This window comes from Microcebus murinus, chromosome 1 (genome assembly GCF_040939455.1).
Source record: "Microcebus murinus isolate Inina chromosome 1, M.murinus_Inina_mat1.0, whole genome shotgun sequence".
Taxonomy (NCBI): domain Eukaryota; kingdom Metazoa; phylum Chordata; class Mammalia; order Primates; family Cheirogaleidae; genus Microcebus; species Microcebus murinus.
In genome coordinates, this window is record NC_134104.1 from 153,494,701 (window position 1) to 153,518,235 (window position 23,535).

General features: G+C 39.5%; 1 protein-coding gene and 1 pseudogene across 2 annotated transcripts in view; both read right to left on the reverse strand.

Moving 5' to 3' along the window:
* The window catches only part of SMARCC1 (SWI/SNF related BAF chromatin remodeling complex subunit C1), a 156,052-nt gene that overhangs the window by 127,123 nt on the left and 5,394 nt on the right, over positions 1-23,535 (reverse strand). For both annotated transcript variants that reach the window (XM_076007163.1, XM_076007160.1), the window contains exons 2-3: positions 22,323-22,442; positions 12,818-12,903 (exon numbers count right to left, since the gene is read on the reverse strand). In XM_076007163.1, the coding sequence (XP_075863278.1) occupies positions 12,818-12,903; positions 22,323-22,442 (206 nt within the window). The remainder of the gene's footprint in view (positions 1-12,817; positions 12,904-22,322; positions 22,443-23,535) is intronic.
* LOC105874909 (proteasome subunit alpha type-2-like) lies at positions 1,913-4,058 on the reverse strand (annotated as a pseudogene).

Sequence of the window (23,535 nt, forward strand, 5' to 3'; positions counted from 1 at the left end):
TAGCCGGGCAAGGTGGCGCATGCCTGTAGTCCCAGCTACTTGGGAGGCTGAGGCACCAGGATTGCTTGAGCCCAGGACCCAGGAGTTTGAGGTTGCTGTGAGCGAGGCTGACGCCACGGCACTCACTCTAGCCTGGGCAACAAAGCAAGACTCTGTCTCAAAAAAAAAAAAAGAAAAACTAAAACAAAAACACATGGAGTATTTTAAGTGACATGAAAGAAAAGACAACTAACTTGAGGAAACCATATGACTGCAAAACAAAACAAGTAGCATCTGCTATGCTTGTGTGACTCCTTAGCTCACGCCTACCACACCACCAAATGAACAGCAAGACCATCAGTTCCAAAACTGGCATCAGATTCCAAAGTGGGCATCTGAGCTATAATAGAAAGTTCCAAAGTATGATCACTCCTCAGCACCAGTCAATCTTCCACTGTTTGTTTCCCTATGCTACCCACACACCTGGCCATGACTAGATACAAATACCCACAAATAACAATTGACATTTTTAACATCCTAAAGTGGAGGAAAATCAGCACTAAGGACTCTGCCTACTACACTTTATATCTTAAGGAGGTAAAGCCAAATATCCAGTATTTCTTTGGAAACTCTCTCCCCGAAGATTCTATGAATATTGATCATAGCATTTTCAGATATTCAACAATTGCTATGGATGATTCACAATACCCTAGCTGACTAGGGTATTTAGAAAAACCCCATTCATTCATTCATTCATTCATTCATTTATTTGAGACAGAGTCTTGGCTTTGTTGCCTTGGCTTGAGTGAGTGGCTTGAGTGAGTGCCATGGCATCATGCCTAGCTCACAGCAACCTCAAACTCCTGGGCTAAAGCAATCCTTCTGCCTCAGCCTCCCAAGTAGCTGGGACTACAGGCACGCACCACCATGCCCGTCTAATTTTTTCTATATATATATATATATTAGTTGGCCAATTAATTTCTATTTATAGTAGAGATGGGGTCTTGCTCTTGCTCAGGTTGGTTTCAAACTCCTGACCTCGAGCAATCCGCCCGCCTCAGCCTCCCAGAGTGCTAGGATTACAGGCATGAGCCACGGCCCGGCCTAGAAAAAATCCCTTTTAAAATGAGGAGAAATAGGCCCAGGCGAGGTGGCTCACGCCTGTAATACTAGCACTCTGATAGGCCGATCCGGGTGGATTGCTCGAGGTCAGGAGTTCAAAACCAGCCTGAGCTAGAACGAGACCCCGTCTCTACTAAAAATAGAAAGAAATTAATTAGACAACTAATATATATAGAAAAAATTAGCCGGGCATGGTGGCGCATGCCTGTAGTCTTAGCTACCCAGGAGGCTGAGGCAGCAGGATTGCCTGAACCCAGGAGTTTGAGGTTGCTGTGAACTAGGCTGACGCCACGGCACTCTACCCCAGGCAAAGAGTGAGATTCTGTCTCAAAGAAAAAAAAAAATGAGGAGAAATAACAACACTTACTACTTTTAATGATTCTTTAGAACCTTCCATCAACCTGCTGATGTTTTTAACAGGTTTCTACCATGACCATCCTAATCCCTCTATCCTGTATTTTCTTGTCAAATGAGTAAACTTTTCCTTTATATCATCTCAAGAATCCTCATTACCCTTCTCCATGATTTTAGGTAGCCTCGAAATCCTACTTTAGTGCCTTATATTAATATCTACCTTCTTGAAAAAAATTGATCCTTGATTCTGTTTTACTAAATGTGGAAAAATTTATCTACTTACCCTTTACTTAAAACTTAAAAAGAGATACTGGTCTCTCTATATAAGCATCCAAGCATAACATTCTGCTGCTGTCTTGGCCTATTCCTAGACATTTCGATATGGTTAATCTTTACAAAGTATAATGCTTCTTTCCTCATATTTTTCATTCAACTTTGTTTTTGCTCCATTTTTCCATTTTTTTTTTTACACTTAAGTATTAGCATTTTATTTGCAGCACTTATGTTCATCCTTGAATTTAAAAAGCCTACTACAATCTAGGGGGTTCCTTTTAAATATGTTTACCTACTTGTAATGGAGAAGCTGACAGGAACCAGAGTACCACTGTTTATTTACTTACATAATATACCTCCCACAGCAGACCTATTTGGCTTAGCACTCTTCAAAGTTCCAGCACAATCTCGCAGAGCACTCTAGGGTTTCACTGATCCACACCTAATGGTGCTCCGAAACACCTATGCTTCCTATCCTGTCTCATGAATCCATGAAAGTCTGCAAATTCTCCCACAAGTGATCTTTACCCAAATCAGCATTTTACTTTACAGGAACGTAGGCAGCATCTGGTAGTGAAAAGCACAATAATATTTGACTTAACCAAAACTGCATGAAAACTAAAAAGTGATTTCATCATTCTGCTTTGCAATGTAGTTTCCAGAAATCAACTGTGATAAAAAGCAGGGAATAACTGTTAACAATTTACTAACTCCTAAAAGGCTAAAAGGTGGGTTTAACAGTTTATTATGATTTATAAGTATCATTTTAAAAACATCAGTCTATTTAAACCGTGTAGAAATGAGTATGCAAAAAGTCTGCAAAACAAAACATACTTTAAACATGTTTAAGTAAATAGATTATCTGAAATTCCAGATTGTTCAATCACTTCATTATTATGCTATGGCAGCCAAGTAATCCTTAACTTCGCTTGGAGTAAGCCTCCTAAATCCAGCTTCATGCAGATTCCAACTTCTATGTTATCCTCTGTCATTTGCCCTTCAAAGCTTTCCTTTAGGGTTAAGATGGCTGTATGAATGGCATCTTCAAGTTCCAGATCTTCATTATATCTTTTCTCAAGGAAAGTTTTCCCATTCACATAGTTCTTTCCCATTGCTGTGGCTTTCAAGGCAAAGTAAGCTCCAGATGGATCTGACTGAAATAAATATGGTCGTCCCAGGCGGGCGCAGTGGCTCACGCCTGTAATCCTAGCACTTTGGGAGGCTGAGGCTCAAGGTCAGAAGTTCGAAACCAGCCTGAGCGAGACCCCGTCTCTACCAAAAATAGAAATAGGCCGGGCGCTGTGGCTCACGCCTGTAATCCTAGCTCTTGGGAGGCCGAGGCGGGCGGATTGCTCGAGGTCAGGAGTTCAAAACCAGCCTGAGCAAGAGCGAGACCCCGTCTCTACTATAAATAGAAAGAAATTAATTGGCCAACTGATATATATATAAAAAATTAGCCGGGCATGGTGGCGCATGCCTGTAGTCCCAGCTACTCGGGGGGCTGAGGCAGAAGGATCACTCAAGCCCAGGAGTTTGAGGTTGCTGTGAGCTAGGCTGACGCCACGGCACTCACTCTAGCCTGGACAACAAAGTGAGACTCTGTCTCAAAAAAAAAAAAAAAAAAAAAAAAAAAAAAAAATAGAAATAAATTAATTGACCAACTAAAAATATATATACAAAAAATTAGCCGGGCATGGTGGCTCATGCCTGTAGTCCCAGCTACTCGGGAGGCTGAGGCAGTAGGATCGCTGAGCCCCGGAGATTGAGGTTGCTGTGAGCCAGGCTGATACCACGGCACTCACTCTAGCCTGGGCAACAAAGTGAGACTCTGTCTCAAAAAAAAAAAAAAAAAAAAAAAAATATGGTCGTCCCTCATTCCAACCACAAATAAGTAAAGAAACTCCAAATGAACTAACACCACCTGATTGGTTATATTCCTGTATCACAGAAGCTACTCTCTGCACCAGCTGAGCTCTGGGAATGGGTTCTTGGTAAACAAGATAGTATTGCTGAGCGAGTTTTCGAGCTCTGTGCACAAGCACTCTGTAATCTGGGCCCATGCTACTGTATACCAAACCTATATGCTTGGTAATTCGTTCCACTTTGTGTACACTTCGCTCATCATACAGAATGGATTTCTGTTTCTTCTCAGTTGCTAATACCACACCATTTGCAGCTTTAATTCCCACTGAAGGGGCTCCTCCAGCTACAGCAGCCAACGCATATTCAATCTGAACACATTTACCTGATGGGCTGAATGTAGTCAGCGAAAAGCTGTACCCGCGCTCCGCCATCTTTACCTGGAGAGCCCATTTTTCCATTTTAATTCTTTTAACACTAATATCTACAGAGAGGACTAGAGCTTAAAGATTGAGAATGAGAGATGTGGACTCAAAATGCATTAGTCTTGAGAATTCACTAAACCAAGGACCAAGTGCTTCATGAATATGATGGCCTATTGTGGGTTTTTCCGAAGGTTAAATAAGATATATATGGTTAAGAGCTTAGCCTAGTGCTCATGTTTAATATGTAAGTAAGCGATCGATAAATGTCAGTTATACTTACAATTTTTAAAAAATCTATCATGTACCATGTACTAGAGCTAGAATTGGGCAATCTGACTCCAGATCTCATACTCTTATTTCATGACATGCTCTTTTATCCTGTAGATGATCCCCACACCTTCAACCCCTCTTTCTAAACTCTGTATCCTTTCCAGGATGTCACCACCCACTCAACAGGCTTGATATTAACACAGTCTACAAGTCACTTCCTCGATGAAGCTATTCCTATTGTCCTTTGCATTTTTTTCAAATAACCTTTTTTTTTTTAAAGTTAATATACACAATATAGGAAAATGTATTTTTTGGGGGCACCTAGGAATTACATTTATTGGGTATTGGGCGGGGGGGATGGGTACATACATACATAATGAGTGAGATGTGCACAGTCTGGCGGATGGTCACGCTTGAAGCTCAGACTTGAAGGGGGAGGGGGCAAGGGCATTATACATAACCTTAAAATCTGTACCCCCATAATATTCTGAAATAAAAAAATGTTTTTAATGTAGAAAAGACTAACAGACCATTAAGCTGAGTACAGAAGCCCTGCAGGTCCCATTCTTCTAAGAGACAAAGATAAGATCCTCACAATGGTTTACAAGGTTCTCATGATCTATGTCTCCCACCCTCCTTCCCTCCTCAATACCTCTCCTAGTTCAGCTCTCTACCCAGAGAGTCAGCTTTATGAAGACAGGGGACTGAGATGCCCACAGTACCTAAAACAGCACCTAGAAAACAGTAATGATATGCAGAAAGATTCTCTAAAGCAACACATGAACCACTGATGTATTATTCCCCATTTGGTAAAGATGAAGGTGAGAGGATAAAAGTATAATGCAGTGTCCTACACGAAGTTACTACTCAATAACTATTTGTCTAGCTCCCTCTCCTCTTTCACTGTTCAGAATATAATACCAGTAGTTAATACTTAATGTTCTCTTACTCTATGCCAGGCTCAAGGTTAAACATTTTATAAGAATGGTCTCACTGACTTTTTTGAACTCTGTGAAGTAGGAACTACTATATTCTCATTTTTTACAGGAGGACTGGAAAGGTTAACTTTTTCCCAATGTAATACGGTCAGTAAACAGTCAAACAAGGATACAAATGAGATTTACCTAACACCATAATCTCACATTCTGCCATGACATTATATGACAAGTAGCCAAAGAAAACTCAACTGCACTCTTCAAGCTTGACTCACACCTTGGTTAACCCTTTGCACTCGGCTGCTTTCTTCTGGATTCCTTTAATCCACTCGGGATTTAATTTTTTAAATACCCCAGATTTTACAAAGCACGGCAGTAGAATAAAAAACTGGAGTCGCTTTTCAAACAAACTTATTTATTTGGATTTTTTAATGTTTCAAATTATTGATACATTCAAAGAGTAATTTTAATCTCTATAATTTTCATGGTGTGATATTTTTTTAAACATTCACCCACATGAAGACCTGGTTTACATTCACACCTTTTCGCAAATATAAATCGTCTCTCTTCCTCCTTTGATTTTTCTGTTAGAACAAACAACACAATCTTTGTGTTTTTTGTTAGGGTGAGGTGTGATTATATGGAGCTTTCCGTCTAAACGTTGCTCTAAGTTAGTGGATAATAATCTACCCCTGGACGTTAGTGTACCATCTCTGCATTTACATTTTACTTGTCCTTTCATGCTAATGAAAATAAGAAAAGATACTTGGGCTGGGCAAGGTGGCTCACGCCTGTAATCCTAGCACTCTGGGAGGCCAAGGCAGGCAGATTGGTCAAGATCAGAAGTTGGAAACCAGCCTGAGCAAGAGCTAGACCCCGTCTCTACTATAAACAGAAAGAAATTAATTGGCCAACTAATATATATAGAAACAATTAGCCAGGCATGGTGGCGCATGCCTGTAGTCCCAGCTACTTGGGAGGCTGAGGCAGCAGCACTGCTTGAGCCCAGGAGTTTGAGGTTGCTGTGAGCTAGGCTGATGCCACGGCACTCACTCTAGCCTGGGCAACAAAGCGAGACTCTGTCTCAAAAAAAAAAAAAAAGATACTGGAGAAATAGACAAAAAAAACCCTTCCTCCCACATTGAAACTACATGTCAAGTGTGGCTAGACATACGAGCTGCTACCTATGCTAACTGTGCTGAGTCATACTCAACATCCGAGTGCAAAGGGTTAATGACTAATACATTATGCTATGATACTAGGGCATAAATATATCCCTTGCATATCAACGGACATCATAGTTCATACACTTTTTTTAGGGATTTTTTTTTTGCTTCATTTTGGTTTTTTTAATCTCAAGGTAGGCTAAACAGGCCGGGTGCGGTGGCTCATGCCTGTAATCCTAGCTCTCTGGGAGGCCGAGGCGGGCGGATTGCTCGAGGTCGGGAGTTCGAAACCAGCCTGAGCAAGAGCGAGATCCCGTCTCTACTATAAATAGAAAGAAATTAATTGGCCAACTAATATATAGAGAGAAAAAATTAGCCGGGCATGGTGGCTCATGCCTGTAGTCCCAGCTACTTGGGAGGCTGAGACAGAAGGATCGCTTGAGCCCAGGAGTTTGAGGTTGCTGTGAGCTAGGCTGACGCCATGGCACTCACTCTAGCCTAGGCAACAAAGCGAGACTCTTGTCTCAAAAAAAAAAAAAAAAAAAAAAAAGTAGGCTAAATAAATAGCCCAGCTAACTTGATGAGTTTCTCTAAGCCCTCCTCTTAAGACTTCATCCTTGACTATAAAAAATTGACGTGAAAGTCTTCATAATATATAAAATGAATTTATAATCTGTCATTGATTATTCAATTACAAGAAGCAATAATATGAAATTATATTTACACATATTATATTGCATATAGCACATTTCTTTTTTTGAGACAGAGTCTTACTTTGTTGCCCAGGCTAGAGTGAGTGCCGTGGCATCAGCCTAGTTCACAGCAACCTCAAACTCCTGGGCTCAAGCGATCCTGCTGCCTCAGCCTCCCGAGTAACTGGGACTACAGGCATGTGCCACCATGCCCAGCTAATTTTTTCTATATATTAGTTGGCCAATTAATTTCTTTCTATTTTTAGTAGAGACGGCGTCTCCGTCTCGCTCTAGCTCAGGCTGCTTTTGAACTCCTGCCCTCAAGCAATTCGCCTGCCTTGGCCTCCCAAGGTGTTAGGATTACAGGAGTGAGCCACCATGCCAGGCCGGATATAGCACATTTTTTTAATCCTAAAACTAACCCTATTTCATGGGCATCATTATACTATAACCTCATTGGACAGATTAGAACATGTGCCCAAAGCCACACAGTAAGCAGCAGAGTCCTTAAGAAATTACAAAAACTGAATTTTTGCAATTGATTTTCACAGACATTAATATAACTCAAGAAGTTAATTCAGTGTAACCCCAATGCCTAAGATCTTCACTATAGTATTAAACTATAAAGTGCTATATAACTGTTATGATTTATTAACACCTTTTCTTATACCATTATTCCACATGGAAATTTCTTCTCTGGAATGCCTTCATAAGAACTTTAAGTTCCTATCTACAGAAGCCCTCCTTACAATCATTTATTTAAGGAACTGAGTTGATCATCGCACTCACAAATACCTGAGAACAAAGCCCAAAATGACTTTGGCATAACAACCCAATATTCCCCAAGTGTCAGTCTGACCACTTTGGCTGAGTAGAGAAGCCCTTAGCTGTGAAGTAATATGCAGTTCTGATAGAGCATTCAAATGGACTGTCTAACACCAAGGGTTGGCAATCTTCCCAAAGTGATGTGCCAAGCTTGTGACCTCTTCCTGGGCAGAGGGGAAGGTTGCAGGCTCTTCTCTTTTTGCTCTTGTTCTCAGCTGCCAAGGGTGCATGCCTGTCAGCTGCCAACTCAACTTCTGGTAGAAACTAGGGTTGGAAACCATCTCTGTAGAGCATATTATGCATCCTTGCCGCTGGTCTCCAGGCTACTCGGGAGGTCTCTGCTTCCAGTTCTCCTTTGCAACCTCCTCTCGTAGAGTCTCCGTGGTCTCAGGTACCCCTCCTTCCGACCCTTGTCCAATGTATGCTTGTCTGCTTGCTTCCTTCTTCTAATTTCTCCTAGAATCTGTCTTTTCTGCAGAGACACTCTGACGGTGTTTCTCGTCCGCCATCTTGCTCCGTTCTGTCCTTTGTATTCTAATACATCCTATGCACAATGCTATTACAGCCCCATAACAAAATGATCTTATTGGTAAGACATTTCATTAGATGCCTAGAGGACAACGGCTATGTTTTTTAAAAAATTTTTCCTATGTAGCCCTAGTGGCTATTAGAATGTGTGGCTTTCTAAAGCAAACTAGTCAATAAATTAATACATACTATGACTAAGGACTAATATGTATTATGTGACTTTTTCATTACTATGCAAGGATAAGATTAAAATGTTTCCTAAAGTAATTGCAATTAAGGAATTAAGCAAAGGGTCCAGTAAAACAAAAAACAAGTATTTTAGAATAGAATTAATTACAGCTTTAAAAATGGCATCTCTTCAAGTGTTCTTGGCTTCCTAAAAAAAAAAAAAAAAAATGGCATCTATAGATAAGAGGGACCTTTGTCCCTAGCAACGGTATATTGATCTAACCTACAAAGAATTCTTTCCTAAATCTCCTTTTTTATTCAGTATTCCCCTTCCCTAACTTCTTGTGAGGAAGGAGTAGTTTAGATGTTCCAAGTAATTTCCACTGTCAGGAAAACAGATTACCAACTGACAAACTGGAAGAATTCTATTAGAGCTGACAGCCTCCCACTGGTTCTTCAGCACAATAAAAGGAGACACATGTGTCTCCCCTTTTATAAAGAGTAACTCTTTCATAAAGATAACAAAAGAACTACACCTCGAAGTATATCACTTAGAGAATTACTTACATAAGAGCTTACTCATTATTCACAAAGAAACTGCTTCCTTAATAAATGATACAGATCATAGGGCTGAAGGGAATTATCTCTATTCAAAATCTGAGAAATAATTTGAAGTGGTTATTAAACAAATTAAAGCAGGGCTGGCTGGATTTATCTGCAAATGAAGATAAAAGTCAAATAAATCTGTTAATAGAGAAAGAATCAAGAATTTAGCCAGTCCAATGGTAGTGGGTTATCAGAATGTAATGTCACTGAAGTTGGCATAACACCCCCCCAATACTGCTAAATTTGACTAACTTAATAAAAAAAAAAATCATTCTGCCTTTCCAACTATTGATGAGTAAAGTTTCTCTGTATAAAAGTATTCCAGCTAATATAAATGAAAAAGGAAGGACAGAATGGCACTCTTTAACAAGAAATAATCTATATAACAATAAGGATCCATATACAGTAGAATAGATAGATCTACATTCTTATTTTCAAACTTAGAATACTGCAGTTTTGTAAGCTGTACTGAAATGATTACTCAAGGGACTAAACATCAATGTCTGCCCATTACAAACAGAAACAACAGATATCATATGCCCCCAGATGGAAGAACACAACATTATCTATGAAGGACTGTTCAAAAAAAGGAACCAAATATGAGTAAGCTCTAGATCTAACCACCGGTATACAACACATAACCTGGAGGCATATCAGAAAAAATCTAACACAAGCTAATAACAACAACTTGCAAGGAAAAGAGGGTGAAGACAGAGTGAGAAGGAAAACTAAATTTCTCCTTAAAGAGACTTAAAAGTCATATCAACCAAATGCAACACATAGACCCTGTTTTGATACTGATTCAACAAAATTAAAAAACATTCATGAGATAATGAGGGAAATTTGAACACTAAATGTAGTTTTAATAAATTTTTTTTGAGATAGGGTCTCACTATATTGCCCAGGCTAGTGTGAAATTCCTGGGCTCAAGGGATCCTCTCATGTCAGCTTCCTGAGTAGCTTATAGGCACAAGCTGTCATACCTAGAGATACTTAATAAATTGAAAAATTAGCCAGGTGAGGCTTAGACCTCTAAATCCCAGCTACTCAGGAGGCTGAGATGGGAGGATTGCTTTAGCCCAACAGTTCTAAGCTGTGAACTATGATCATGTCACTGCCCTTTGGCCTAGGTGACAAAGCAAGCCCCTATCTCTAAAAAAAAAAAGAGAAGAAAAATCACTGCTAATTTTCTTAGTTGTGCTAACAGCTGCATTATTATACTTTTTAAAATCCTATTTCAGAAATAAATACATAGTGAAATATTCAGTTAACCCTTGAACAACAAGGATTTGAACTGAGCAGATCCACTTATATGTGGATTTCCTTCCACCTCTGCTACCCCTGAGACATCAAGACCAAGCCCTCCTCGTTGTGCTCCTCCTCAGCCTGCTGAACATGAAGACGATGAACGCCTTTATGATGATCCTCTTCCACTTAATGGATAGTAAACACATATTTCTCTTAATTATTTTCTTAGTAACATTTTTTTCTCTACCTTACTTTATTATATAAGAATACAGTATATAATGCAAAATATGTGGTAATCATTTATCAGTAAGGGCTCTGGTCAATAAGTAAGCTATCAGTAGTTAAGTTTTGGGGAGTTGAAAGTTATACGTGAATTTCTGGATGCACAGAGGGTAGGCACCCTTTACTCCCATATTGTTCAAGGGTCAACTCTACAGATAAAACTACATGAAGTAGAAGATGCATGATGGTAAATGGTGATTCATTATATTATCCTCTCCACATTCACTGATTCATTTATTGAAAGGGTCTTGCCCGGCCCTCTCTCATTTTAAATAGTTTATATTTTTGGCTGGGCACAGTGGGCTCATGCCTAGAATCCCAGCATTTGGGGAAGCCAAGGTAGGAAGACTGTTTGAAGCCAAGAGTTTGAGAACAGTTTGGGCAACATAGCAAGATCTGGCCTCCAAAAAAAAAAATTTTTTTTAATTAGGCAAGTGTGGTGGTATATGCCTGTAGTCCAAGCTACTCAGGAGGCGGAGTCAGGAAGATCGTGTAAACCCAGGAGTTTGAGGCTGCAGTGAGCTATGATGATGCCTTTGTACTTCTAGCCCAGAAGACAGAGCAAGACTCACTGTGCTGGCAGCACTGGGACACAAAGCAAGTTCTGCAGTATGTGACCTAAGAAAAGTCCTTTCACTTTGAGACTCTGTCTTCAAGTGTCCAAATCAGAACTTGGGATATAAGCTGAACAAGAAAGAAAGACAAAAAAGAGTTCCAACTGGGAATCCAGAACTAACAGTAGGGTACAAACCATATCTGAGGGTACTCAGGCATGTGGTTGGTCCTATAGAAGGGAATAACCTGGTGAGAGGTGCAACACCACGGATGGACACAAAATTAGAAAATAATTCTCATTCATGCTCATTTAATTGATTAACCAATATATATTAAACACCTAGCCATATATAAAAAACTTTTAGCAAATATACACATCTATACCTCTATTTACTATATATAATCTAATTATAAACTTGACCTGAATATTGATTTGCATTTTCCAGTCATAAAGTTATGCTTTAAATTAAAATACACCAATTACATACATATTCTCCTGGAAAGATGCTAAAATTATAAACTGTACACAAATAACACAAGTATAACTACCAAACAACTTTAAGCAAATGTACTCTAGTCCCCTCACTTCCCTAAGCCCCCTTAAGGAGCTCAGAGCCATCATCATTACATATTCACTAGTCCCAGAAGCTAACCTCACAAAAGAATAGAAGCCCCAAACTTCAAAAAAGAAAAGAAATAGCATCAAGAGACAGGGCCAGAAAAGGAAGAGTGAATGGATCAAAACAGTAGAAACAGGAATTCCTTTTTTTTTTTTTTTAAGACAAACTCTCACTCTGTCACCAGGGCTACAATGCCCTGGGGGTCAGCCTAGCTCACAGCAACCTCAAACTCCTGGACTCAAGTGATCCTCCGGCTCAGCCTCCGGAGTAGCTGGGAATACAGGAGCACATCACCATGCCTGGCTAATTTTTTTCTACTTTTAGTAGAGCCGGGGTCTCACTCTTGCTCAGGCTGGTCTGAACTTCTAATCTCAAGCGATCCTCCTGCTTCGGCCTACCCGAGTGTTAGGATTACAAGCGTGAGCCACTGCGCCCAGCCAGGAATTTTCAACCTATTTCCACCACTGACTGAGGCAAACATCTGTACTTCTCTAAGCCAGATTCCTTTCATCCACATCCTGAGGATGGCAAACTAGATGACTAATTTGAAGGCCTAGCTCACTAGGACACTAAAATAAAACTATTATCTATCAGATTCAGAGATAATGAACATTACAAGTGCATCATATACATTTCTATAGTTAATGGTGAGCCTACCTTCTAATTTGCTAATAATATATATCTAACTTATCTATATAGAATAATACATAAATAATCTGCATAATAAATACACTATTTTGACATTTTTCATGGATGTCAGAACAAAGTAAATTGCTGTTGATAAAACACAACCTACTTTATGCTTAAATCATAATGGGCTTACAGAATTCTCTAATACCATACAAAAGAACAGAATTTGAAATTAAATAAACATCATGTCAAATCATGCAAATGAATACAAAAACTTACCATCCCTGTTCATTTTTATACTTGTAAGCAGCGCCAAGAATGTGACACAAGGTGCCTCCAGCTTTGAAATCCATGAAACATTTTGCCTGTAATGATACAAATTACACATAAAAATAAAGGTTCTCACAAAGTTACTCATGTCTGAATTCTAAGTTGTATGAATTCAAGGACATATTCAAGGACATAAACTATTAATTTAATAACTTCTTTAAATACTTTCTCAAATAAACTGAGGTATAAAGAAATTATACAAGTGGATTTTTAAAAATTGTTTTAAAGAAGATGAGGGTCTCACTCTGTCACCCAGGCTGGAGTGCAGTGGTACGATCATAGTTCACTGCTGCCTCAAACCCATAGGCTCAAATGATCCTCTCACCTCAGGTTCCTGAGTAACTGGAACTACATTACAAGTGTGACCCACCCCACCCAGCTAAGTATTTTTTCATTTTTTCATAAGACCAGGTCTTCCTGTTGCCCAGTCTGGTCTCTAACTCCTGGACTCAAGCTATCCTCCCACCTCAACCCTCCTGAGTAGCTTAAAGATGTCCTTTTAAATCCCACTAACCATTCCTCTTTGAATAAGTAGTCTGAGAACAGCAAGATTTTACAAAAGATAAATCAAAATGACTCAAAAGTATGCACTAATGAATAAAAGAATGATATATAATGCAAATTCCACTGATAAATTTAAAATCTGATTTTCAAAACTTATAAAATTCCAGTTACACAATTTCCAATGATAATTTTCCTGTAGAGTAAGAAATATCAGTATACCAGATTTTCCCCATCTAGATTCTTAAGCTATAAAAAAATAACTGATCATTGTTATTATAATATTTTAATGACCACTAAAACATGATATAACTATATTAAATTATATTTAACTTATAGCTAAATCTGTACCACAATTTAGAGAGATTTGTGCTTTAGGGATTATAAAAATATAGCTCAAATTAAATCAAATGCTGAGTGACTTCGATGATATGGAAATAAAACTTGATATAAACTGATCATCACATAGTAGGCTAAATAAGATGAAATGTAGTTAGTCATGGTGGCTCACACCTGTAAGCCTGTAATCCAGTGCTTTGGGAGGCCAACATGGGAGAATCACTTGAGGCCAAGAGTTCAAGATTACCCTGGGCAACATAGCAAGACCCCATCTCTACAAAAATTTTGTTAAATGTCAGCTGGGGGCCGGTCACAGTGGCTCACGCCTGTAATCCTAGCACTCTGGGAGGCCGAGGCGAGCGGATTGCTCAAGGTCAGGAGTTCTAAACCAGCCTGAGCAAAGAGCGAGACCCCGTCTCTACTATAAATAAATTAATTGGCCAACTAATATATATAGAAAAAATTAGCTGGGCATGGTGGTACATGCCTGTAGTCCCAGCTACTTGGGGAGGCTGAGGCAGGAGGATCGCTTGAGCCCAGGAGTTTGAGGTTGCTGTGAGCTAGGCTGACGCCATGGCACTCACTCTAGCCTGGGCAACAAAGCCAGACTGTCACAAAAACAAACAAACAAAACTCAGCTGGGCACATAGTCCTAGCTATTTGGCAGGCTAAGGTGGAAAAATCCCTACAGCCCAGGAGTTCAAGGCTCCAGTGAACTATGACAGCACCAGTGCACATCAGCCTGGGTGACAGAGCAAGACCGTCTCCAAAAAAAAAAAAAAATGCTTAAGAGCTTGCTCAGAAATGGATTTGGAATTATAGTTCCCATAGTAAGTACCAGTATGAGAATGGTCCAGATAAAAAAAATAGATCAGGCCGGGTGTGGTGGCTCACGCCTGTAATCCTAGCACTCTGGGAGGCCGTCGCAGGTAGATTGCTCGAGGTCAGGAGTTCAAAACCAGCCTGAGCGAGACCCCCTCTCTACTAAAAATAGAAAGAAATTAATTGACCAACTAAAAATATACATACAAAAAGTTAGCCGGTCATGGTGGCGCATGCCTGTAGTCCCAGCTACTCAGGACGCTGAGGCAGTAGGATCGTTTGAGCCCAGGAGACTGAAGTTGCTGTGAGCTAGGCTGATGGCCTTGGCACTCACTCTAGCCTGGGCAACAAAGTGAGACTCTGTCTCTAAAAAATAAAAAAATAAATTAAAAATATAGACCAGAGCTAGGGAATGGAAAGCTAGAGACAGAGACAAGAGACTTCTCAGGAACAACTACTGGGTGCTGGCTACACCCAATTCAAAACCTATCGCAGTCACCCCCATGCTAAAGAGGCCCTGCCCTAACTCACAGTTTGTCTGGTTCAAATCCAAGAGCTCATGTTACCTAAATAAAAGTAGAATGTTAGAGTAAATTCCTGATTAGAATTGTTAAACCTAAACAATAAAAGGGTAATAGAGTAGCAAAAATTTAGCTTTCCAAAACCAGCAAGCAGTGCCTTACATAAGTATCTCAACAGCTGTACACTCAAATTAGAGACTCTGCAGGCCAGGGTCAGCTCTAACAAGCTGCTTCAACTTCCAGCTGTGTGACCCAATTGCTTTTAATAAACTGGTCTATCCTTGGCTAACTAAATTGGAAATTTAATCTAATCGTATTCTGGGTGTATACATAAATGGCCTTGCCCTACCTATTTACAGCCTACCTAAAATTCTGCTAAGCTGAAACATAGAAAACATAAATCTACTACAATACTTAAAAGTGCTTTAAATGTGTGCCATGGTATTCTTATTTCTTTATTCTTTTGATTTATTAAAGACAAGGTAGTGTTAACAGCTGGTGAAAAGGAAAAGGATGGTGTGTGTATTTATGGGTATATGCATTTTTACTGCCAGATTTAAGTCTACTGACCAATAAATGAATATACCAGAAAATGGATGTGAAGAAATAAATACAAAACCAGAGAATGAATATGTCCAAGAAACCAAGAACGTTCACAAGAAATCTCAAAGTCATCTTTACTCCCTGAAAATGGTTGAGGGGAAAAAAAACACATCAGACCTAGATTCGAGAACCCTTTTGCTGTCACCCAAGCTAGGGTGCACTTCCGTGATATTAGTTCAAAGCAGCCTCCAACTTCTGGCCTCTAGCAAGCCTCTTGACTCAGCCTCCCTCAGTACTGTTAACTATAAGCACACCCCACCCACCATGCCTGGCTAATTTTTCTTATTTTTTGTAGACAAGAGGTCTCACTATGCTGCACAGGCTGGTCTCGAACTCCTGGCCTCAAGTGATCCTCCTAAAGTGCTGAAATTACAGGCATGGGCCAGCCACACTGTACCTCGGCCTCAAAACCCTTTTACCTCACAAAGATAAAAATCAAATATTCCATAAATTTATTTATATACTTTACCTGCTTTGGAGTTAGTCTTATAAATAGCACCTCTATTCCTAGGTAATCACTGCTCACAGTTTGGGAGAGAACAAAAAGTATTAGCATCACTACCAATTACTGAGAACTTGCCATGAGGCCCTTTTCATACATTATCTCATTTACTAATAACAACAATCCTATGAAGTTGACTCATTTTAATTCCAATTTTACACATGAGAAAAGTGTTGCTAACTCCAGCAACATGGAAGACTAAAGGCCATAAAATCCTACCTCTACAAACACAAAGAAATGTCACATGAATGTAATAAAAATATTTTAAATGAGCAGATGACTTCCTAGGAAGAAAGCAAATCCTAAGAAGCAAAAATCAAAGGGAGAGCGGAGGGGTGAAGAAACAACTAAAAGTCAAAGCATTAATCTTCTGAGGTAAAAACTGCAACCTTAGCTCTAGGATCATGGGCAGTACAATGAGGGGACTAGATAGACAATTAATGTCAACCTTGATAGCATAAAGGTGAGAATCTTACTGTCTATTCAAGGACAAGAAACAAGAACTTGAACCAAAGCAAGGAAGGACACTAGAAGTAAATCACCCACCAAACACACACATAAAGCCAGGGGTCTCAATAGCTAACACCATTAGGGAAAAGATGGGCTAGAAAAAATATCGGCCATTATAACTAAGGAAGAAGAGAACTTTCCATCTCAAGATCACTTGGGTTTGGAACTTAACACTAATCACTTAGTCTAGGAATCCCTTGCCAAATTAACAAAATATCTGGTCCTAAATTTGATAGGTCCACTTAGATGCCTTAAAAAGCTAACTACTGGGCCAGGCACAGTAACTCAAGCCTGTAATCCTAGCACTCTGGGAGGCCGAGGTGGGCGGATTGTTCAAGGTCAGGAGTTCGAAACCACCCTGAGGAAGAGCTAGACCCCCGTCTCTACTATAAATAGAAACAAATTAATTGGCCAACTAATATATAGAGAAAAAATTAGCTGGGCATGGTGGCACATGCCTGCAGTCCCAGCTACTCGGGAGGCTGAGGCAGCAGAACTGCTCGAGCCCAGGAGTTTGAGGTTGCTGTGAGCTAGGCTGACGCCACGGCACTCACTCTAGCCTGGGCGACGAAGTGAGACTCTCTCTCAAAAAAAAAAAAAAAAAGACGAAACACAATGCCAGTGAACTCAGGTTTCTACTTGTGAATCCATATGATATGAAATGGACCACAGTCTGCCATTAACATTGACCATAGAGTTTCTAGTGTCTTGGTCAACATGTGGTCCAGCATGCTCTCTACATGGCATACTGGTCCACGCCTTCAACATAGCAGCCCATTTTCTGCAACCTACTGATCTCTAACTGCTCATGCTAGATAACCTAGGCTCACTGCCCTTTCAGGTGAATAATAAAGGCCAGAAGCTAACTGACTAGATTTTTCAGAGACTTAACTCTTTTTTTCTTCAGTAATTTCTATTATCTACAGGTATATGGCTAAGCAGTTCATTTGGACTATTTGTTTTTTCATGTTTGCAAATACTTCCTCCATGGCCCAAAACATAAAAGACTGTATTAATGTATGAACCCACATATATAAAATTCAAAAACAAATAAAACTATATAATTCAAGGATGCATACAAACATGGTGATACCCATAAAGCGAAGCAAGGAAGAAATTATCTCTGGGGGAAGAAGGAGTCTATGATTGAAGAGGAATACATCAGACTTTCTGGATTGCTGGCAATGTTCTATTTCTGACCTGGATTGTGGTTAAATAAGTGTTCTCTTTATAATTATTTAAGTCAAAATGTTTTATTCATTTTCTGTATATTCCACTTTCTGTATATCCATTTTATATATATATATCCATTTTCTGTATATTCTGTATGTTATAAAGAAAGTTATAAGAAGTTATAAAGAAATAAAACTGAATTATTGCTCCACAAAATAAATTTTCCACACCCTTTCACTTAAATGGATGCTCGTATTCCACTTTTTTCAAAGTTCTAAGCTACAAATGCTTACTTCCAATACATATACAAGATTTATATTATCCTTTCTTGTCCCACATTCCCAAATATACTCTCTCTATTCTAAAATTAATACAGCATGGCCGGGAATAATGGCTCACACCTGTAATCCTAGCACTCTGGGAGGCCGAGGCAGGCGGATTGCTTGAGGTCAGGTGTTCAAAATCAGCCTGAGCAAGAGCAAGACCCCGTCTCTACTATAAATAGAAAGAAATTAACTGGCCAACTAATATATAGAGAAAAAATTGGCTGGGTATGGTGGCACATGCCTGTAGTCCCAGCTACTCAGGAGGCTGAGGCAGCAGGATTGCTTAAGCCCAGAAGTTTGAGGTTGCTGTGAGCTAGGCTGATGCCACGGCACTCACTCCAGCCTGGGCAACAAAGTGAAACTTTTTCTCAAAAAAAAAGTAAAATAAAATTCATACAGCGGGCCAGGTGTGGTGGCTCACGCCTGTAATCCTGACACACTGGGAGGCCGAGGCAGGCGGATCACTTAAGGTCAGAAGTTCGAAACCAGCCTGAGCAAGAGCAAGACCCCATCTCTACTAAAAACAGAACAAAATTAATTGGCCAACTAAAAATATATAGAAAAAATTAGCCAGGCATGGTGATGCATGCCTGTAGTCCCAGCTACTTGGGAGGCTGAGGCAGAAGGATTGCTTGAGCCCAGGAGTCTGGGGTTGCTGTGAGCTAGGCTGATGCCACAGCACTCTAGCCTGGGCAACAGAGTGAGACTCTGTCTCAAAAAAAAAAATAAAATTCATACAGCAGCAGAGTTTAGCCAGGTCAGGAATATAATACATTTTTCCACTGGTTACAAATTAAATGATTAATGATTTTTAAGTACAATGACAAATCTAAAGTCTTAGACATCTTATAAACACATGTAAAATCTCTAGTTATTAGCCAGACTTGGGGGCACATGCCTGTAGTCCCAACTATTCAAGAGGCTGAAGAGGATCACTTGAGACCAAGAATTTGAGACTGCAGTGAGCTGTGATCATACCACAGCACTTCAGCATGGGAGACCTTGTTTCTAATATAAAAAATAATAAAAAAATAAAATTGGCCGGGCGTGGTGGCTCACGCCTGTAATCCTAGCACTCTGGGAGGCCGAGGCGGGCGGATTGCTGGAGGTCGGGAGTTCGAAACCAGCCTGAGAGAGACCCCGTCTCTACTAAAAATAGAAAGAAATTAATTGACTAAAAATATATATACAAAAAAAAATTAGCCGGGCATGGTGGTGCATGCCTGTAGTCCCAGCTACTCGGGAGGCTGAGGCAGCAGGATTGCTTGAGCCCAGGAGTTTGAAGCTGCTGTGAGCTAGGCTGATGCCACGGCACTCACTCTAGCCTAAGCAACAAAGTGAGACTCTGACTCAAAAAATAATAATAAATAAAATAAAACCTTCAGTTACTTTAGATTCTCACTTGACCTAGCTGTCTAGGTATTATAGCTGTCTTGTTTTTGTTTGTTGTTTTTTTTTTTTGAGACAGAGTCTCACTCTGTTGCCCAGGCTAAAATGTTGTGGCGTCAGCCTAGCTCACAGCAACCTCAATCTCCTGGGCTCAAGCGATCCTACTGTCTCAGCCTCCTGAGTAGCTGGGACTACAGGCATGCGCCACCTTGCCCGGCTAATTTTTTGTATATATATTTTTAGTTGGTCAATTAATTTCTATTTTTAGTAGAGACAAAGTCTCGCTCTTGCTCAGGCTGGTTTCAAACTCCTGACCTTGGGTGATCCACCTGTGTCGGCCTCCCAGAGTGCTAGGATTATAGGCGTGAGCCACGGCACCCCGCCGCTTTCTTGTTTTTTAAACATGGATGCTTATGATCCATTTTAAAGGGCACAGTAGAAAAATGGCTCTATCCTATTACAATTATGTTTGTTATATATGCACATATACTGAAGCCGTAAAGGGATTACAGAAAAATGAGAAATTTTATTTGTTGTGGAGGTGAAAATATTTTAATAAAAAATTATCAATTTTTTCTTAATTGATAATTATGTTTGTTTATGCAACACACATTGGTTTTTTTTTTTTGAGACAGAGTCTCACTCTGTTGCCCGGGTTAGAGTGCCATGGTGTCAGCCTAGCTCATAGCAACCTCAATCTTCTGATCTCAAGTGATCCTCCCGTTTGGGCCTCCCAGAGTGCTAGGATTATAGGTGAGAGCCACAGCACTCTGCCACACTTTAAGTCTTATCAAATTCTTTTTTCCTTCCAAATCTTCCTAACTTTTCATTAGCAATTGATAAAACATACCTTATGAGCCAGCTGTTTGATATCCACAATGACTTGGGAAGTTAGTACCGTTGTTTCCCCGAAAATAAGACAGAGTCTTATATTTATTTTTCTGCAAGACGGTACCCTAGGGCTTATTTTCAGGGGATATGTTAATTTTTTCAAGTATGGTACAACAATCTACATTTATTCAAACATAGCTAAGTTGTCTTCTTTGGAACATCATCATAACTCTCCAAACCCCGAATTCCACCCTGAATTTCTTGCGACTCTATTTCCTTTAGAGCCATTGGCTCCAATCTCTCATGTGGAGCAACATAGCTCTCATGGGGCATATGAGAAGGACCGCTTGTCTTCTTTACCGTTCCGAGATGAAATGCATGGGTTGTGCAAATATGCTGCGTAGCCACACCCATTACTAGGTCATATTTTTGGGGTAGGGCTTATATTTGTGCAAATGCTTAGAAATCCTGATAGGGTTTATTTTATGGGTAGGTCTTATTTTTGGGGAAACACAATATATAAAGTTCCACTCTGATTTTAACAAAAAGATCAGTCCAAATAATGAACTCTAATACCATACTGTTTATTAAGGAAAAACACTTTTTAAGGTAAATAGCTTACATGTTTCACTAAAACATTCTTCACTTTGTTGTCTCTTTGATCTGGTTTTGTTTAGCACCATTACACATTATATCAATCCCTCTCATTTGGGAAAATGCTAAACACTATTTTGAGAGAAAGAAAAGTACATCTGGTCCCAGTGGCACTAAGCCATGAATTATTTTTAATTATGGCTATGCCTAAAAATATTCTTCTCTAGGCCGGGCGCAGTGGCTCATGCCTATAATCCTAGCACTCTGGGAGGCCGAGGCAGGCAGATTGCTCAAGGTCAGGAGTTCAAAACCAGCCTTAGCAAGAGCGAGACCCCATCTCTACTATAAATAGAAAGAAATTAATTGGCCAACTAATATATATAGAAAAAATTAGCCAGGCATGGTGATGCATGCCTGTAGTCCCAGCTACTCGGGAGGCTGAGGCAGTAGGATTGCTTGAGCCCAGGAGTTTGAAGCTGCTGTGAACTAGGCTAATGCCACGGCACTCACTCTAGCCTAGGCAACAAAGTGAGACTGTCTCAAAAAAATAAATAAATAAAAAATAAAAAAGTATTCTTCTTTAATCTTTTAAAATCTGGAAATAAATAATGGGTTGCTCCCAGGAGTTAAATATCCCACGAATAATGCCCCATGTAAATACCATTTAAGACACTCACATATTCCTGAATAGAAATACCAATATAATGTGAATCATATTACATAAAATACTTTATACAATGCTGTATGTAATTTTATTATAAATACATGTTCTACTTCATAAAGTACAAACTATGTACTATATTACAGTGTTTTAAACAATGGAAAACTTCAACCAGTTTCTAATTTGACAATTCTAATCCAATTCATGATGTAAGAGAACAGGATGCAGTGGCTCATGCCTGTAATCCCAGCATTCTGGGAGGCTGAGGCAGGAAGAACAAACGCTTGAGGCCAGGAGTTCAACACCAGTCTAAGCAAGAAGACCCTACCTCTACAAAAAATAGAAGAAAAAAACTAGGCAGGCATGGTGGTATGTGCTTGTAGCCCCAGCTACTTGGGAGGCTGAGGCAGGAGGATCACTTCAGCCCAGAAGTTTGAGGTTGCAGTGAGCTATGATGACAGTGATGCACTCTAGTCCTGGCAACAAAGTGAGACCCTGTCTCAAAAAAAAAAAAAAAAACCCACCCCAAAATAAAGCAATAATAGTCTATGACTATGACTAAAATTCTGTTGAGATTCTTTTTTTTTTTTTAATTCTATATGTTAGCAGCAGCAAAGGAAACAACTGGAAGATGTACCCAAGAGTACAGAAATAAAGTATTATAGTAAGCTGATATACTTACAGGGAGTTTCGTGAAGGCTGGGTTGGTGACATGTTTCCCAAAGGCATCTTCCTGGAACTGGAGAAGCTGCACCACCAGCCCAGCCAGCGTTTTATTGGTAGGAGCATCTGCATGAACATACTGCAAGATAAAGACATGCACTCAAAATCTGGTACAATCGTTACAGGAGAAATGCTGGCTTACTTCCTAGTACCTACTAAGCACTAGCATTGTGGTAGATTTATGAAGTCTGAGAAATGCTCTCTGCTGTAAAGGAGCTTACAAAAACAAATACATGTGTGTTCTTAAAAATGATTAAGATGGTAAAGTTTCTATGTTTGTTACAAAAAAAAAAAAAAAAAAGTGAAAAATTATCCAAATGGATGTAGAGAATGTCAAAGTCCAAAACAGTGAAAGACAGTTTCCACAGCAAAGAAAGATAATAGGTAAAGTGTCAGAGAAAGCATAATTAGTGACTTAAATTAAAAGTAGAAATTTAATTTGGCATTAAATGTTCAATATTGCTTTGAGAAGCCAAATCAATAAAAAAAAAATGTTTAAATCTCCTATTTGAGCAAGAAAAACATCTATACTTCCCCCTCAGTATCAAAAAAGATAACAAACAACAAAAATTTTCTTCTTGGAGCAAACCTCTTTCCAAGTACTATCCAACATTTCAAGGTTAATGTGGTACCTTTCTATTATAAGAAATATTTTTTAAGTGAGTGGTATATGGCAAAAATGACATCAGCTGCAAAGTCTACAACTATTATACATTAAGTTGAATGGCTCAAAATAATATAATAGGACAATCACTCTTAAAACTCAGTATCCTCTCAAATTATTAATTGTTGAAGTGCATTAGCTTTCCACTGTTAAATAAACATCGTGCAGTTAACTGATGAAGACTGATATTTGGTTGGAATGCTTTATGTACATAATATCTTTTAGGATAGAGGTTGGCAAAATCCAGTCAGCTGCTTGTTTTTGTGTGGTCTACAAGCTGAGAATGGCTTTACATTTTTTTTTTTTTGAGACAGAGTTTCACTCTGTTGCCCTGGCTAGAATGCCATGGTGTCAGCCTAGCTCACAGCAACCTCAAACTCATGGGCTCAAGCAATCCTTCTGCCTCAGCCTCCAGAGTAGCTGGGACTACAGGCATGCGCCACCATGCCTGGCTAATTTTTTCTATACATACATACATACATAAATATTATTTTAATATTTTTGGGTT